We start from the raw sequence: 19041 nt of genomic DNA, 5'->3' as shown, positions 1-19041 counted from the left end.
TACTATACATCCTAAATGGCATCCTATTCCCTAAGTAGTGCACTACCATACATCCTAAATGGCATCCTATTCCCTAAGTAGTGCACTAACTATACATCCTAAATGGCATCCTATTCCCTAAGTAGTGCACTACTATACATCCTAAATGGCATCCTATTCCCTAAGTAGTGCACTACTATACATCCTAAATGGCATCCTATTCCCTAAGTAGTGCACTACTATACATCCTAAATGGCATCCTATTCCCTAAGTAGTGCACTACCATACATCCTAAATGGCATCCTACTCCCTATGAAGTACCCTACTTCTGACCAGGGTCCATAGGCCTCTGCATACAGTTCAAAGTCATATCCAGTAAGTAGTAATATTAATGATAGAGTGCTATGAATGATATTGCTCCAGTATCTCTTTAGGGTGTCAAAATAATTAGCATATTTATAGATATTTATAGGTGAAACTCCTAGACTAGGTAACTCCTAACTTATAATTAGCATATTTATAGATGTGTATGGTTATACTCCAAGACTAGGTAACTCCTAACTTATAATTAGCATATGTATAGATGTGTAAGGTTATACTCCTAGACTAGGTAACTCCTAACTTATAATTAGCATATTTATAGATGTGTAAGGTTATACTCCAAGACTAGGTAACTCCTAACTTATAATTAGCATATGTATAGATGTGTAAGGTTATACTCCTAGACTAGGAAACTCCTAACTTATAATTAGCATATGTATAGATGTGTATGGTTATACTCCAAGACTAGGTAACTCCTAACTTATAATTAGCATATGTATAGATGTGTAAGGTTATACTCCTAGACTAGGAAACTCCTAACTTATAATTAGCATATTTATAGATGTGTAAGGTTATACTCCAAGACTAGGAAACTCCTAACTTATAATTAGCATATGTATAGATGTGTAAGGTTATACTCCTAGACTAGCAAACTCCTAACTTATAATTAGCATATGTATAGATGTGTAAGGTTATACTCCTAGACTAGGTAACTCCTAACTTATAATTAGCATATGTATAGATGTGTAAGGTTATACTCCTAGACTAGGAAACTCCTAACTTATAATTAGCATATTTATAGATGTGTAAGGTTATACTCCAAGACTAGGAAACTCCTAACTTATAATTAGCATATGTATAGATGTGTAAGGTTATACTCCTAGACTAGCAAACTCCTAACTTATAATTAGCATATGTATAGATGTGTAAGGTTATACTCCTAGACTAGGTAACTCCTAACTTATAATTAGCATATGTATAGATGTGTAAGGTTATACTCCTAGACTAGGAAAGTCCGAACCTACTTTGGACTCCTACTCCTTGGGGACAAACAGACAGCTGAACCCTTCAGTCAATACAATAAACACTATTCACCATCCACACTCATCAAATCAAATCAAGTTTATTTTATATAGCCCTTCGTACATCAGCTAATATCTCGAAGTGCTGTACAGAAACCCAGCCTAAAACCCCAAACAGCAAGCAATGCAGGTGTAGAAGCACGGTGGCTAGGAAAAACTCCCTAGAAAGGCCAAAACCTAGGAAGAAACCTAGAGAGGAACCAGGCTATGAGGGGTGGCCAGTCCTCTTCTGGCTGTGCCGGGTGGAGATTATAACAGAACTATGCCAAGATGTTCAAAATATTCATAAGTGACAAGCATGGTCAAATAATAATCATGAATAATTTTCAGTTGGCTTTTCATAGCCGATCATTAAGAGTTGAAAATAGCAGGTCTGGGACAGGTGGCGGTTCCATAACCGCAGGCAGAACAGTTGAAACTGGAATAGCAGCAAGGCCAGGTGGACTGGGGACAGCAAGGAGTCATCATGCCCGGTAGTCCTGACGTATGGTCCTAGGGCTCAGGTCCTCCGAGAGAGAGAAAGAAAGAGAGAATTAGAGAGAGCCAAGATTTTCAAAATGTTCATAAATGACAAGCATGGTCAAATAATAATCAGGAATAAATATCAGTTGGCTTTTCATAGCCGATCATTAAGAGTTGAAAACAGCAGGTCTGGGACAACGTCAAGGTCCTGTAGTGGAGATGTCTTGACCAGTAGAAACATGACACTATTCACCATCCACACTCATCAAGGTCCTGTAGTGGAGATGTCTTGACCAGTAGAAACATGACACTATTCACCATCCACACTCATCAAGGTCCTGTAGTGGAGATGTCTTGACCAGTAGAAACATGACACTATTCTACAAATCAAATCAAATGTTATTTGTCACATACACATGGTTAGCAGATGTTAATGCGAGTGTAGCGAAATGCTTGTGCTTCTAGTTCCGACCATGCAGTAATATCTAACAAGTAATCGAACAATTTCACAACAACTACCTTGTACACACAAGTGTAAAGGAATGAATAAGAATATCTACATATAAATATATGGACGAGCGATGGCCGAAAGGCATAGGCAAGATGCAGTAGATGGTATAGAGTACAGTATATACATATGAGATGAGTAATGTAGGGTATGTAAACATTATATAAAGTGGCATTGTTTAAAGTGACTAGTGATACATTTATTACATCCCATTTTTAATTATTAAAGTGGCTAGAGATTTGAGTCAGTATGTTGGCAGCAGCCACTCAATGTTAGTGATGGCTGTTTAACAGTCTGATGGCCTTGAGATAGAAGCTGTTTTTCAGTCTCTCGGTCCCTGCTTTGATGCACCTGTACTGACCTCGCCTTCTGGATGATAGCGGGGTGAACAGACAGTGGCTCGGGTGGTTGTTGTCCTTGATGATCTTTTTGGCCGTCCTGTGACATCGGGTGGTGTAGGTGTCATGGAGGGCAGGTAGTTTTCCCCCAGTGATGCGTTGTGCAGACCGCACCACCCTCTGGAGAGCCTTGCGGTTGAGGGCGGAGCAGTTACCATACCAGGCGGTGATACAGCCCGACAGGATGCTCTCGATTGTGCATCTGTAGAAGTTTGTGAGTGCTTTTGGTGACAAGCCACATTTCTTCAGCCTCCTGAGGTTGAAGAGGCGCTGTTGCGCCTTCTTCACCACACTGTCTTTGTGGGTGGACCATTTCAGTTTGTCCGTGATGTGTACGCCGAGGAACTTAAAACTTTCCACCTTCTCCACTACTGTTCCATCGATGTGGATGGGGGGGTGCTCTCTCTGCTGTTTCCTGAAGTCCACGATCATCTCCTTTGTTTTGTTGACGTTGAATGAGAGGTTGTTTCCTGACACCACACTCCAAGTGCCCTCACCTCCTTCCTGTAGGCTATCTCCTCGTTGTTGGTAATTTTTTTCTACGGCTGGCCATGCTTTCCACCTGGCTACCCCTACCCCGGACAACAGCACTGCCCTCCCCTCTGCTACTCGCCCAAGCCTTCCCCATTTCTCTTTCTCCCAAATACAGTCAGCTGATGTTCTAAAAGAACTGCAAAATCTGGACCCTTACAAATCAGCCGTGCTAGATAATCTGGACCCTTTCTTTCTAAAACTATCTGCTGAAATTGTGGCCACCCCTATTACTAGCCTCTTCAACCTCTCTTTCGTGTCGTCTGAGATTCCCAAAGATTGGAAAGCAGCTGCGGTTATCCCCCTCTTCAAAGGGGGGGGACACTCTTGACCCTAACAGCTACAGACCTATATCTATTCTACCCTGCCTTTCTAAGGTCTTCGAAAGCCAAGTCAACAAACAGATTACCGACCATTTCGAATCCCACCATACCTTCTCCGCTATGCAATCTGGTTTCAGAGCTGGTCATGGGTGCACCTCAGCCACGCTCAAGGTCATAAACGATATCTTAACCGCCATCGATAGGAAACAATACTGTGCAGCCGTATTCATTGACCTGGCCAAGGCTTTTGACTCTGTCAATCACCACATCCTCATCGGCAGACTCGACAGCCTTGGTTTCTCTAATGATTGCCTCGCCTGGTTCACCAACTACTTCTCTGATCGAGTTCAGTGTGTCAAATCGGAGGGTCTGTTGTCCGGGCCTCTGGCAGTCTCTATGGGGGTGCCACAGGGTTCAATTCTTGGACCGACTCTCGTCTCTGTATACATCAATGATGTCGCTCTTGCTGCTGGTGATTCTCTGATCCACCTCTACGCAGACGACACTATTCTGTATACTTCTGGCCCTTCTTTTGTGTTAACAACCCTCCAGGCGAGCTTCAATGCCATACAACTCTCCTTCCGTGGCCTCCAATTGCTCTTAAATACAAGTAAAACTAAATGCATGCTCTTCAACCGATCGCTGCCTGCACCTGCTCGCCTGTCCAACATCACTACTCTGGACGGCTCTGACTTAGAATATGTGGACAACTACAAATACCTAGGTGTCTGGTTAGACTGTAAACTCTCCTTCCAGACTCACATCAAACATCTCCAATCCAAAGTCAAATCTAGAATTGGCTTCCTATTCCGCAACAAAGCATCCTTTACTCATGCTGCCAAACATACCCTTGTAAAACTGACCATCCTACCAATCCTCGACTTCGGTGATGTCATTTACAAAATAGCCTCCAAAACCCTACTCAATAAATTGGATGCAGTCTATCACAGTGCCATCCGTTTGGCACCAAAGCCCCATATACTACCCACCACTGCGACCTGTACACTCTCGTTGGCTGGCCCTCGCTTCATACTCGTCGCCAAACCCACTGGTTCCAGGTCATCTACAAGACCCTGCTAGGTAAAGTCCCCCCTTATCTCAGCTCGCTGGTCACCATAGCAGCACCTACCTGTAGCACGCGCTCCAGCAGGTATATCTCTCTAGTCACCCCCAAAACCAATTCTTCCTTTGGACGCCTCTCCTTCCAGTTCTCTGCTGCCAATGACTGGAACGAACTACAAAAATCTCTGAAACTGGAAACACTTATCTCCCTCACTAGCTTTAAGCACCAGCTGTCAGAGCAGCTCATAGATTACTGCACCTGTACATAGCCCATCTATAATTTAGCCCAAACAACTACCTCTTTACCTACTGTATTTATTTATTTATTTTGCTCCTTTGCACCCTATTATTTCTGTCTCTACTTTGCGCTTTCTTCCACTGCAAACCAACCATTCCAGTGTTTTTAGTTTTTATTTTACTTGCTGTGTTGTATTCACTTCGCCTCCATGGCCTTTTTATATTTTTATTTATTTATACATATATTTGTTTGCCTTCACCTCCCTTATCTCACCTCACTTGCTCACATTGTATATAGACTTATTTTTTTCACTGTATTATTGACTATATGTTTGTTTTACTCCATGTGTAACTATGTGTTGTTGTATGTGTCGAACTGCTTTGCTTTATCTTGGCCAGGTCGCAATTGTAAATGAGAACGTGTTCTCAATTTGCCTACCTGGTTAAATAAAGGTTAAATAAAAATAAATAAATAAATAAAAAATCAAGCCCACTACTGTTGTGTCATCTGCTAACTTGATGATTGAGTTGGAAGCGTGCATGGCCCCAGTGTTGAGGATCAGCGGGGTGGAGATGTTGTTCCCTACCCTCACCACCAGGGGGCGACCCGTCAGAAAGTCCAGGACCCAGTTGCACAGGGCGGGGTCGAGATCCAGGGTCTCGAGCTTAATGACGAGTTTGGAGGGTACTATAGTGTTGAATGCTGAGCTGTAGTCGATGAACAGCATTCTTACATAGGTATTCCTCTTGTCCAGATGGGTTAGGGCAGTGTGCAGTGTGATTGTGATTGCGTCGTCTGTGGACCTATTGGGGCGGTAAGCAAATTGGAGTGGGTCTAGGGTGTCAGGTAGGGTGGAGGTGATATGATCCTTGACTAGTCTCTCAAAGCACTTCATGATGACGGAAGTGAGTGCTACGGGGCGATGGTCGTTTAGCTCAGTTACCTTGGCTTTTTTGGGAACAGGAACAATGGTGGCCATCTTTAAGCTGGGGATGCCGTCTGGGCCTGCAGCCTTGCGAGGGTTAACACATTTAAATGTTTTACTCATATTGGCTGCAGTGAAGGAGAGCCCGCAGGTTTTGGTAGCGGGCCGTGTCGGTGGCACTGTATTGTCCTCAAAGCGAGCAAAGAAGTTTGGTTTGTCTGGGAGCGAGACGCCGATGTCCGCGACAGGGTTTTTTTTTTTTTTTTGTAGTCCGTGATTGACTGTAGACCCTGCCACATACCTCTTGTGTCTGAGCCGTTGAATTGCAACTCTACTTTGCCTCTATACTGATGCTTTGCTTGTTTGATTGCCTTGCGGAGGGAATAGCTACACTGTTTGTATTCGGTCATGTTTTCGGTCGCCTTGCCCTGATTAAAAGCAGTGGTTCGCGCTTTCAGCTTTGCGCGAATGCTGCCATCAAGCCACGGTTTCTGGTTGGGGAAGGTTTTAATAGTCGCCGTGGGTACAACATCACCGATGCACTCGCTAATAAACTCGCTCACTGAGTCAGCGTATACGTAAATGTTGTTGTCTGAGGCTATCCGGAACATATCCCAGTCCACGTGATCGAAGCAATCTTGAAGCGTGGAATCAGATTGGTCGGACCAGCGTTGAACAGACCTGAGCACACGTTTCCTGTTTTAGTTTCTGTCTATAGGCTGGCAGCAACAAAATGGAGTCGTGGTCAGATTTGCCGAAAGGAGGGCGAGGGAGGGCTTTGCATGCGTCTCGGAAGTTAGAGTAACAATGATCCAGGATTTTGCCATCCCGGGTCGCGCTTCGATATGCTGATAAGATTTTGGGTGCCATGTTTTCAGATTAGCCTTGTTAAAATCCCCAGCTACAATAAATGCAGCCTCAGGATATGTGGTTTCCAGTTTACATAGAGTCCAATGAAGTTCTTTCAGGGCTGTCGAGGTGTCTGCTTGGGGGGGATATATACACGACTGTGATTATAATCGAAGAGAATTCTCTTGGTAGATAATGCGGTTGGCATTTGATTGTAAGATATTCTAGGTCAGGTGAACAAAAGGACTTGAGTTCCGGTGTGATCATAACAACATACAGGAACTCAAGTCCTTTTGTTCACCTGACCTAGAATATCTTACAATCAAATGCCGACCGCATTATCTACCAAGAGAATTCTCTTCATACACTCATTAAAGTCCTGTAGTGGAGATGTCTTAACCAGCAGAAAACATGTGCACTACCGTTCAAAAGTTTGGGGTCACTTAGAAATGTCCTTGTTTTTGAAAGAAAAGCTAATTTTTTGTCCATTAAAATAGCATCAAATTGATCAGAAATACAGTGAAGACATTGTTAATGTTGTAAATGACTATTGTAGCTGGAAACAGCTGAAAACTGTTGTTCTGATTAAAGAAGCAATAAAACTGGCTAGTTGAGTATCTGGAGCATCAGCATTTGTAGGTTCGGTTACAGGCTCAAAATGGCCAGAAACAAAGAGCTTTCTTCTGAAACTCGTCAGCCTATTCTCGTTCTGAGAAATGAAGGCTATTCCATGTGAGAAAGGAGTGATGGTTGCTGATAATGGGCCTCTGTACACCTATGTAGATATTCAATAAAAGATCTGTCGTTTCCATTGTCTAGGTCTTAATTGAAAGGAACAACCAAAAACCAGCAGACACTAGGCCCTCCATGGAATAAGTTTGACACCCCTAACTTAAAGGACTGCTGTAGATCATGAGTTATGCTTTCTTTCTTTTTTTTATCCACGTTAATTTTATATCCTGAGATTTTAGAACATTCTGAAAATATTTTTAGCAAGGGGGTCGAGTTTTCAATATTGGTCAGGTATATGAGGGGGGATCATCAGCAAATATGTTTAGTTTATATTCATGTTTATCAATACTGATGTTTGTGTCCTGTCTAATTATTTCTGGAAGCAGTTCAATTTCCAGTGCAAACATGAGAGTGGAGACAACATCCCTGTCTTGTTCCCCTTTCTAAAGAAATTTTATCAGATAATGTATTATTTGTGTATATGTTTGCTTTAGGACATTTACAGAAATGTTTTTATTAAATGTATTATTTCAGCTGGAAAGTTAAAAGCTTCCAAAGTTTTGAACAGAAAAGGCCATTCAAGATAGCCGAAAGCCTATCGGCATCAACAGACATTGATAAATCTAGATCTTGTTTTTTTTAGCGTATTGTATTAAACTGAAACATGTTCTTGTATTTGTTTGTGTACATTTTTAATAAATCCTGTTTGATTGATATGTATAAAATCTGATAAGACATTTGCCATTCTATTGCTTATGAGCTTTGTTATTATTTTGTCACAATTTATTAAACTTATGGATCTATAATGAGCAGGGGACTCTCCAGAGTCCTGGGAAGTACTGAATTGGGCAGCAGCGTGGCCTAGTGGTTAGAGCGTTGGACTAGTAACTGAAAGGTTGCAAGTTCAAATCCCCAAGCTGACAAGTTACAAATCTGTCATTCTGCCCCTGAACAGGGAGCTTGAACTTGCAACCTTTCAGTTACTAGTCCAACCACTAGGCTACGCTGCCGCCCAATTCAGCACCCCCTAGTTCCATGTATGAAACAGTTATTTCAGTTATGTTAAAATCTGGACATCTGAACCCGCTGTCATTGAAAATAAGAATTTGTTCTTAACTGACTTGCCTAGTTAAATAAAGGTAAAAAATTGAGTGATTTGTGTAAATAGGGGGGCTAATTTGTCCCAAAATGTTAATTCTATGAGAAAGCCGTCCATTCCTGGTGCTTTTCTCCTCCAGTGTCCAATATCTATTTTATGTCTGCTGATAGTTGCTTCAGGGTTGTTGAGTCGAAGGCCAACTGTTGTTTAAATCTGATTTATATAGATTCTGTTGTTTCTAATTAACAGATGTGCATCTTGGTATTTACAAATGATAAAATATTGTTCACTGTTTCATTTCTCGATGTGCAAAAACCACAAGTTCAATCAATCAGGATGTATTTTATAAACCATATCTATCATTGATTACAGTTGCAGGAACATAATCAACCAACTGGGCACCAAATACTGGCACTGCTTCCCAAGCCTGTGGGGTTTCCTAGAAAGAATATGAAGTGTTGGTGACTTGGTGCAACACTGTGACACACTAAAAACAGAACAAAAATGAGTCAATGTTGTAGTCGTCCACTTCACCGCGCGTCAAACACAACCACTGGAGTCTGGGAGTCGAGGAATAGCAACAAGAATGGAAAATATTATTTCATATAGTAAGTAGCCTTGGCTTGTGCGAGCCATAACGGCTAATATGAGCAGGAGTCTATCTCCTGTTTTTGTAGCGTGAGTCAGCTTGATGTACAAGTACACCCTCTGGACACGATGTTAGTCTATCACAGGGCAATTTTCTATAATGTACACTAATGGTTCACTCGTACAGAGAGGTTTCAAAGCATCAAATTCAAATCTGTGCATATATATAAAAGCAGTGTTTCCTCTGGATAAATGTGCAGCAGTGTGAGGGGAAAAGGCTGTGGAGGGGGGGGGGGGGGGTCCCTCCTAGAATTCTTATGTAGAAGGACCGAAGCTCTGTTCTGGTGACCTTTTAAAAAGGTCATTCTACTCCAAAATGAATGACAATAAAAGTATGCAAACACCATCTAAAATAGAATTTCCACAGCCAGAAATGAGCCCAATAACACATTGGTCAAATTATTTGTTAGAATTATTTTAACATATTGGGAATATTTGTTTCTGCGACTGCGAGAATTGTTGTTCATTGACGGCTTGTCAGAATCCATATTCCCTATGGCACTCATAAAATAAAAAAATATTTTAAAAAATGTACCCCTTTTTCGTGGTATCCAATTGGTAGTTACAGTCTTGTCTCATTGCTGCAACTCCCGTACAGACTCGGGAGAGGCGAAGGCCGAGTGTCCTCCGAAACACAACCCAACCAAGCCGCACTGCTTCTTGACACAATGCACTATGGCACTCATAACTTGAGACACAATAGAATATTCCTTTCGCATAGAACACACAAGCCAACTTGGTAAATAGATCAACTATTCTACTATGGGCTTGTCAGATTTTCTATTAATCCCTCATTTCATTTGCACAGGAAAAGTAAAATGTCTACTGTTCTGCCAACTTCAAAGTGCGCCTCAGCAGAAATATATTTTCACATTCCATATTTTTTTTGCTTGGCGGCAATGATTTTTCTCTGGCAAATAGCAGCGCCACGGCAAAATAAGTGCAGCAGAAACACTATTTAAAAGGATACATCTCTTTGTTCTCTTCTTGTACATGATTCTGTATCCACACTCTCTGCATCTGATTGGATCACGAGCCTTAATTTCATTTTCAGTGTGGCATTCTGTTTGGAGAGAAAACAACATTTCAGACACTACTACAGCAGACATACTGGTAAGCATTCTGTAAGGCAGGAGCTGCAGTAGTACATCAACCACGTAGATACACGTATAGATATGGGTGAACAAAACAAGAGTAGACAACGGAGGGGGCATGTTATGAAAAGTCACTAACAGTCTTAGTTACAGTACAAAGACAAAGCATGGATTTTTAGAAAAATAGCACCCCCATGTACAGTATAATAGAATATTAGTTTCAGAACAGCAGACATTACCCCCACATATGTATATCATAGGCTGTTGCTTGGGGGGTTGCACGTCTTTTTGAGCGTCCATGCTTGAATCTGGAGAAAAATCAGACTAGATTGTCAGTACCATTTGAGAGTGTATTTCTATGTATTATGAATCCCCATTAGCTGCTGCCTTCCTGGTGTCCAGACAAATGAAGGCAGTTATGCCATTTTAAAAACAATACAATACATTTCACAACACAATAAGTGTATGCCCTCAGGCCACTCCTGTACTACCACACAAAATAATTGTGAACATGTGTGTGTTTGCTAAGTGAGCCAAAAGCATAATTATCTCACAGCAATTTCGCCAAATATTATGATAACTAACTCCTTGTATTTGTGGTTTAGCCTTAGTTACCCTGCTATGAATGGTTTCCTGGCTAGCGTTAGCAGGCTAACTTCAAAATAATAACGGAGAAATATCAAAGCATATATCGCGTGTTCAAAACCAATTCAATATGAAATAATTATTCATTTAGGTAGCCTACCGGTTTAGAAAGTTGATAAATATATTTTTGTTTCTCTCATGCCAGCGTGCGCAGTCGTACTGGACGTCGTAACAACGTGATTCGTGATTGGTTACCTAATCCTCCATTGTAATTGGTCCATTATGCTTGGCCAGTTTTTATTTTTTATTTAACCTTTTTTTAAATAGGCAAGTCAGTTAAGAACAAATTCTTATTTACAATTACGCTTTATTCAATATATTTTCTAGCAGTTTGATGTCAAATTAAATATAACAATCGGTACATAGGAGTCTTTCTATGTTTGTCACTAGCTATACTTTGATTTTTTTCTCGACGGACTGGATGATTTTACGTTCATAGCTCCAGAGCAGCAGAGAGAGCTGTTCGGTTAATGTAAGCGCCGTTACACACTGCAAACCAGAAGACGATACCACCACAGATAGAACAATGAGACCGGATGTATAAATGTGAAGCATCCGTTTGGCGTTTCCACTCACTACCAAATATGGTGATGACAGGAAGCCCAGTGCCGGGCAGTGTGGGAAGATGGGACGAGGGATTTGGGCCGAAATTCTACAAAATGTTCTCATCGTTGAAACATTTGATCTCAATACAGTTTTCTGTTCCCAAAACTAAAATATGTTACAAACAGAGTGGAATAAGTATTGTAGACTTCACCCTTTGCCAAAGTTTAAAACAAACGCAGGAGGCCTTTTGTCTTTTGGTAGGACATCATTGTAAATAACAATTTGTTCTTATTAACTGACTTGACTGACTAGTTAACTGACTAGTTAAATAAAGGTTAAATAAAATAAAATAGAGTTATTGCACATGAACACTTCACAGAGTAGGCGTTCCCTAACGGAAAAATTAAAATATATGCTAGAACACACCAATAGGCTAACTCGTGCATGGCTCTGCCCCCTCGTTGCTTGTTCTGCCCACTATGACTCAATTGTTCCCATTGCAAATGACAGGCTGTGGTTTGTCTTGATTATCTTTGATACTGCCACACAATGAGTAAGTTATAAAATGGGTTAGTTATAAAAAATCTTTGACGATGCCAAATATGCTATTCAAATAAGATGGGGGGAAGGTAGACGAAATATAGTTCCTTGGTGGACTGAAGCATGTGATAAGGCTTTTAAAACTTTAATAATTTGACATTTGATAGCATGATAGTCTTTCAGAGAAAGAGAGTGTTGGCTGGATTTCAAAGAAAGGTTCATGGCGGGAAATCTGTTCTTCTATAGGAAGGGAAACTCAACTGGGGGATGTGTGGAAGGGTGGATGTGGTTGGAAGAGTGCGCTTTTTTAAAATGGAAAAGCGTTGAGGTAGATATTGATTATTATTATTTATTTTTTCACCTTTATTTAACCAGGTAGGCTAGTTGAGAACAAGTACTCATTTGCAACTGCGACCTGGCCAAGATAAAGCAAAGCAGTGTGACACAGACAACAACACAGAGTTACACATGGAGTAAACAATAAACAAGCCAATAACACAATAAACAAGTCAATGACACAGTCGAAAAAAGAAAGTCTATATACAGTGTGTGCAAAAGGCATGAGCAGGTAGGCAATAAATAGGCCATAGGAGCGAAGTAATTACAATTTAGCAGATTAACACTGGAGTGATAAATGAGCAGATGATGATGTGCAAGTAGAGATACTGGTGTGCAAAAGAGCAGAAAAGTAAATAAAATAAAAACAGTATGGGGATGAGGTAGGTAGATTGGATGAGCTATTTACAGATGGACTACGTACAGCTGCAGCGATCGGTTAGCTGCTCAGATAGTTGATGTTTAAAGTTGGTGAGGGAAATAAAAGTCTCCAACTTCAGCGATTTTTGCAATTCGTTCCAGTCACTGGCAGCAGAGAACTGGAAGGAAAGGCGGCCAAAGTAGGTGTTGACTTTGGGGATGACCAGTGAGATATACCTGCTGGAACGTGTGCTACGGGTGGGTGTTGTTATCGTGAGTGAGCAGTGGTGGGTAGTATATGGGGCTTTGGTGACAAAACGGATGGCACTGTGATAGACTGCATCCAGTTTGCTGAGTAGAGTGTTGGAAGCTATTTTGTAGATGACATCGCCGAAGTCGAGGATCGGTAGGATAGTCAGTTTTACTAGGGTAAGTTTGGCGGCATGAGTGAAGGAGGCTTTGTTGCGAAATAGAAAGCCGATTCTAGATTTGATTTTGGATTGGAGATGTTTAATATGAGTCTGGAAGGAGAGTTTACAGTCTAGCCAGACACCTAGGTATTTATAGTTGTCCACATATTTTAGGTCGGAACCGTCCAGGGTGGTGATGCTAGTCGGGCGGGCGGGTGCGGGCAGCGAACGGTTGAAAAGCATGCACTTGGTTTTACTTGCGTTTAAGAGCAGTTGGAGGCCACGGAAGGAGTGTTGTATGGCATTGAAGCTCGTTTGGAGGTTAGTTGCACAGTGTCCAAGGAAGGGCCAGAAGTATACAGAATGGTGTCGTCTGCGTAGAGGTGAATCAGAGACTCACCAGCAGCAAGAGCGACATCATTGATATATACAGAGAAAAGAGTCGGCCCGAGAAATGAACCCTGTGGTACCCCCATAGAGACTGCCAGAGGTCCGGACAACATGCCCTCCGATTTGACACACTGAACTCTGTCTGCAAAGTAGTTGGTGAACCAGGCGAGGCAGTCATTAGAAAAACCAAGGCTATTGAATACGGTGATTGACAGAGTCGAAAGCCTTGGCCAGGTCGATGAAGACGGCTGCACAGTACTGTCTTTAATCGATGGCGGTTATGATATCGTTTAGTACCTTGAGCGTGGCTGAGGTGCACCCGTGACCAGCTCTGAAGCCGGATTGCACAGCGGACAACGTACGATGGGATTCGAAATGGTCAGTGATCTGTTTATTAACTTGGCTTTCGAAGACTTTAGATAGGCAGGGCAGGATGGACATAGGTCTGTAACAGTTTGGGTCTAGGGTGTCACCCCCTTTGAAGAGGGGGATGACCGCGGCAGCGTCTACGGAGATTGTGGTAGCCGGTTAAATGGCGTTCCTTGAGAAGGCAAGAACAATATATATGTCAGTATTATCATAAGGACACATAAGGACACGTATACTTGGATTAGGAGGAATGGAGGGAAAAAGAGAGGCAGAGGGGTCTAAGAGAGAGGGAGGAAGAGGGTAAGCTTGAATTGGTTAAAAAGGGAGATGGGAGATGGTTTGTTAAAGAAGAATGGTAGAAAGTGTAAGCAGAGTGAGCTGAAGACAGGAGGCGAAGTATCGGAGGTGGTAGGGGTGGTGTGGCCTCACACTCCAGTACAGTAGGTGGCGGTGTATGCGCCTCAGTTGGTTGCGATTCGCCAATAAAACTTAAAGAAGAAGAATCTTTGACACTACAGCTGGCCCTCTTGCCTGAAAACAACGACAGAAACAGAAAATGAAAATAGCACAAATATTTGTTTGAATTTGTTATATTTTAGCGTTTTAATCTCCAGGGTGACCATCTGAAGTTGTAAACCATGGAGCCGACAGCGCCCAAAGGGTGTGTGTGTACTTTCGCTTGGAAAAGTAGAAGCTAGCTAGCTAAATTAAGTAACGTTAGCCTTGATAGCTGTAGCAAATATTTTTCTATCTGTGGCTGTAACGTTGGCTTCGTTAACCAGCTAGACACATTAGCAAGTTTGCTAACAATATTTGTCATGTTTTATAAGCTAGCTAGCTAGAGTGTTAGCTTCACCATTTTGAGTCAAAGTTTGACTTGTAGTTATCTAACTAGACACTTTATGCTTTACTTTAATTTAGCTAACGGCTAGCTAGCCACCGTTAGCTAGTTGTCTAGTTAGACGGAAACGGTCTAACATTAGCTGAAAATTATTATATGTAATGTTTACATTTTTGCCTGAAAAGCTAGCTAGATACTTTGACATAAATTACATTAAAATCCATGTCGACACAGTTCCACAATCCCAGTCATGTTGCTCATACTGTAGAAATTGAATTAATAGAAAGATATTGAACCCCTAACCCTGGCAATTTGACTAGAAAACGAATAAATAACACTCGCACTTGCTGCCTGGTATTGTGATGCAATCATTTCCATGCTAATTTAAAATGTTCTTAAAACTGATGCTGGATTGCCATGGTAATGTAGAACGCTAATTCATATGATGCTAACTGATGTAGCTCATGGAATGTATTTTTTTTGTTCACTCAACAAATCACAGTGCAGATTGAAGGGTACACTTCCTGCTTTTACTTCCAGGCATGGGTACACTCATTGACTGCCAGTCTGCCATCATTGACTTGAATGGGGATGCCTGTTCTATTCATTATATTTCTATTGTTCATGCTCAAACTTCCTCCACAGCAAGCTGAAGAAACTGAGTGAAGACAGTCTCACAAAGCAACCAGAGGAGGTATTTGATGTTCTGGAAAAACTTGGTGAAGGGTGAGAATATTCATTCATCATTCATTTCCTTACAGCATTATAACCTGAATAACACTTATAATGAAAATAAATAGATGTTCATGTAAATTGACATAATAATAATGACTAGATTATTTATACAACAACTGATGGAACTAATATGTATTTTAAGATATTGTTGAGGAATTGCCCTTACAAACTATCTTAGGAACTTCTTATTTTTCCTTAAGATGCTTACATTTTTGCATAATAAGTGTTTTGTGAATCTGGGCCCTGGTCTTTGGTACTTTCTGCATCATTTCCACTGTCTTCATCTCCCCCAGGTCCTATGGCAGTGTGTTTAAAGCCATCCATAAGGAGTCAGGCCAGGTGGTGGCTATCAAACAGGTGCCTGTTGAGTCAGACCTCCAGGAGATCATCAAGGAGATATCCATCATGCAGCAGTGTGACAGGTCTGTATGAGAGGATAGACTCTCTGGCCCAGCCTTTCAACAGGCAGAGCTAGCATGGCTCCAGAGGCTAGTGAGAGGAGAACAGTCTCCTCCTCCATAATCACATAACCAGTACCACACACTCTGTTACTAGAACCAGTACCACACTCTGTTACTAGAACCAGTACCACACACTCTGTTACTAGAACCAGTACCACACACTCTGTTACTAGAACCAGTACCACACACTCTGTTACTAGAACCAGTACCACACACTCTGTTACTAGAACCAGTACCACACACTCTGTTACTAGAACCAGTACCACACACTCTGTTACTAGAACCAGTACCACACACTCTGTTACTAGAACCAGTACCACACACTCTGTTACTAGAACCAGTACCACACACTCTGTTACTAGAACCAGTACCACACTCTGTTTGCTCACCTTTCACCAGTAAATGTTTGTTCTGTCTCCTGTCCAGTCCTTATGTGGTGAAGTACTATGGCAGCTACTTTAAGAACACAGACCTGTGGATAGTGATGGAGTACTGTGGAGCCGGCTCTGTTTCAGACATCATCAGACTACGCAATAAGACGGTCAGTATATTGACTAAAAGTGTGACAATGAAGATGACCTTTGGTGCTTCGGTAACCTTTTACCATTCGTTTCTCATGTTAATGTGTATTCATAGACTACTGAATTATCAGAATGAATCATTAATACCATCTCCTCTTGTATAGCTCACAGAGGATGAGATTGCCACCATCCTCAAGTCCACATTGAAAGGTCTGGAGTATCTGCATTTCATGAGGAAGATCCACAGAGACATCAAGGCAGGCAACATTCTCCTCAACACAGAGGGCCATGCCAAACTGGCTGACTTTGGAGTAGCGGGACAACTCACGGTCTGTATGCCTGTCTGTCTTCAACTCTCTGTCTCGCTGAAGTGAATTCTGACTCTGTCTACCGATGTAATCTGGTGTCAGTTTTATCAGGAGTTCTTATTATCTTGATTTTAGTGTAGTGATTGTAGCAGTGAATCACAGAAGTTTATATATAGGTTAGACTAATGTCCATATTATTCTGTCCCTGTCTAGGACACGATGGCAAAGCGGAACACGGTGATCGGGACTCCGTTCTGGATGGCTCCAGAGGTCATCCAGGAGATAGGATATAACTGTGTGGCAGACATCTGGTCCCTGGGCATCACCTCTATAGAGATGGCTGAGGGCAAACCTCCCTACGCTGATATACATCCCATGAGGGTGAGTCTGAGTTTGGGCAGGACAGTTCAGGGAGGTTAGTCTACATGTTGATAATAATTCACCGAGCTGGTGACTGAAAAATAAGACATCTGGAATACTCCACAAACACTTGGATGTCACAGAATCACAAATAAACAAATATATTTTAGATTCTTCCAAATATATTTTATAACCCTTTTTAGTTACTATATGATTACATATGTGTTATTTCATAGTTTTGATGTCTTCACTATTATTCTACAATGTAGAAAATAGTAAAAATAAAGATAAACCCTGGAATGAGTAGGTGTCAACTTTTGACTGGTCATTCCAGGGTTTTTCTTTATTTAGACTATTTTCTACATTGTAGAATATGGAATCAGGTAGTTACCAAAAATGTGTTAAACAAATCAAAATATATTTGAGATTCTTCAAAGTAGCCAAGCTTTGCCTTGATGACAGCTTTGCACACTCTTGGCATTCTCTCAACCAACTTCATGAGGTAGTCACCTGGAATGCATTTCAATTAACAGGTGTGCCTTGTTAAGTTAATTTGTGGAATTTCTTTCCTTAATGCGTTTGAGCCAATCAGTTGTGTTGTGACAAGGTAGGGGTGGTATACAGAAGATAGCCCTATTTGGTAAAAGACCAAGTCCATTTTATGGCAAGAACAGCTCAAATAAGAAAAGAGAAACAACAATCCATCATTACTTTAAGACATGAAGGTCAGTCAATCTGGAAAATTTCAAGAACTTTGAAAGTTTCTTCAAGTGCAGACGCAAAAACCATCAAGCGCTATGATGAAACTGGCTCTCATGAGGACTGCCACAGGAAAGGAAGACCCAGAGTTGCCTCTGCTGCAGAGGATAAGTTCATTAGAGTTACCAGCCTCAGAAATAGCAACCCAAATAAATGTTTCACAGAGTACAAAGTAACAGACACATCTCAACATCAACTGTTCAGAGGAGACTGCATGAATCAGAAACCACTACTAAAGGACACCAATAGGAAGAAGAGACTTGCTTGGGCCAAGAAACACGAGCAATGGACATTAGACCAGTGGAAATCTGTCCTTTGGTTTGATGAGTCCAAATTTTAGATTTTTGGTTCCAACCGCCGTGTCTTTGTGAGATGTGGTGTGGCTGAACGGATGATCTCCGCATGTGTGTTTCCCACTGTGAAGCATGGAGGAGGAGGTGTGATGGTGTGGTTCCCACCGTGAAGCATGGAGGAGGAGGTGTGATGGTGTGCGGGGGCTTTGCTGGTGACACTGTGATTTATTTAGAATTAAAGGCATTCATTAGGGTTTACAGAGAGGTGCCGTACCAAGCGGTCAATAGACATTCATTAGGGTTACAGAGAGGCTTCTATACTACCTGCTTCACTAGGTGTTTTCTGTCTCTTCTTCGTCTGTATTACTGTCAGGCTATTTTCATGATCCCAACCAACCCACCGCCTACGTTCAGGAAGCCTGAGCTGTGGACAGATGACTTCACACACTTTGTAAAGAAATGTCTGGTGAAGAACCCAGAACAGAGAGCTACAGCCACGCAACTACTACAGGTGAGACACGCAACTACTACAGGTGAGACACGCAACTACTACAGGTGAGACACGCAGCTACTACAGGTGAGACACGCGCAACTACTACAGGTGAGACACACAACTACTACAGGTGAGACACGCGCAACTACTACAGGTGAGACACGCGCAACTACTACAGGTGAGACACGCGCAACTACTACAGGTGAGACACGCGCAACTACTACAGGTGAGACACGCAGCTACTACAGGTGAGACACGCGCAACTACTACAGGTGAGACACGCGCAACTACTACAGGTGAGACACGCGCAACTACTACAGGTGAGACACGCGCAACTACTACAGGTGAGACACGCGCAACTACTACAGGTGAGACACGCGCAACTACTACAGGTGAGACACGCGCAACTACTACAGGTGAGAC

At 41.9% G+C, this 19041-nt stretch overlaps 2 protein-coding genes across 27 annotated transcripts in view; one reads left to right on the top strand and one right to left on the bottom strand.

The window, feature by feature from the left end:
• Nucleotides 1–8836: 8836 nt before the first annotated feature.
• Nucleotides 8837–11120, bottom strand: LOC139555368 (DNA-directed RNA polymerases I, II, and III subunit RPABC4). The gene is made up of 4 exons (XM_071369125.1): nucleotides 10997–11120; nucleotides 10491–10559; nucleotides 10128–10220; nucleotides 8837–9062 (listed from the first exon to the last, which is right to left on the bottom strand). The coding sequence occupies exons 2-4, from the start codon at nucleotides 10549–10551 to the stop codon at nucleotides 9040–9042; spliced, it is 177 nt and encodes a 58-aa protein (XP_071225226.1). The 5' UTR covers nucleotides 10552–10559; nucleotides 10997–11120; the 3' UTR covers nucleotides 8837–9039.
• A 3220-nt stretch (nucleotides 11121–14340) lies between these two features.
• Nucleotides 14341–19041, top strand: part of LOC139555366 (serine/threonine-protein kinase 3) — a 28868-nt gene continuing 24167 nt past the window's right edge. For all 26 annotated transcript variants that reach the window (XM_071369122.1, XM_071369115.1, XM_071369120.1 and 23 more), the window contains exons 1-7: nucleotides 14341–14508; nucleotides 15334–15414; nucleotides 15717–15845; nucleotides 16311–16425; nucleotides 16570–16734; nucleotides 16927–17094; nucleotides 18499–18636. In XM_071369122.1, coding sequence (XP_071225223.1) covers nucleotides 14486–14508; nucleotides 15334–15414; nucleotides 15717–15845; nucleotides 16311–16425; nucleotides 16570–16734; nucleotides 16927–17094; nucleotides 18499–18636 — 819 coding nt within the window. In that variant the 5' untranslated portion in view covers nucleotides 14341–14485. The remainder of the gene's footprint in view (nucleotides 14509–15333; nucleotides 15415–15716; nucleotides 15846–16310; nucleotides 16426–16569; nucleotides 16735–16926; nucleotides 17095–18498; nucleotides 18637–19041) is intronic.

The sequence above is a fragment of the Salvelinus alpinus genome, chromosome 26 (genome assembly GCF_045679555.1).
Source record: "Salvelinus alpinus chromosome 26, SLU_Salpinus.1, whole genome shotgun sequence".
NCBI classification, from domain to species: Eukaryota; Metazoa; Chordata; class Actinopteri; order Salmoniformes; family Salmonidae; genus Salvelinus; species Salvelinus alpinus.
The sequence above is the reverse complement of the archived record's forward strand: the minus strand, read 5'-3'. Positions and strand labels throughout refer to the sequence as shown.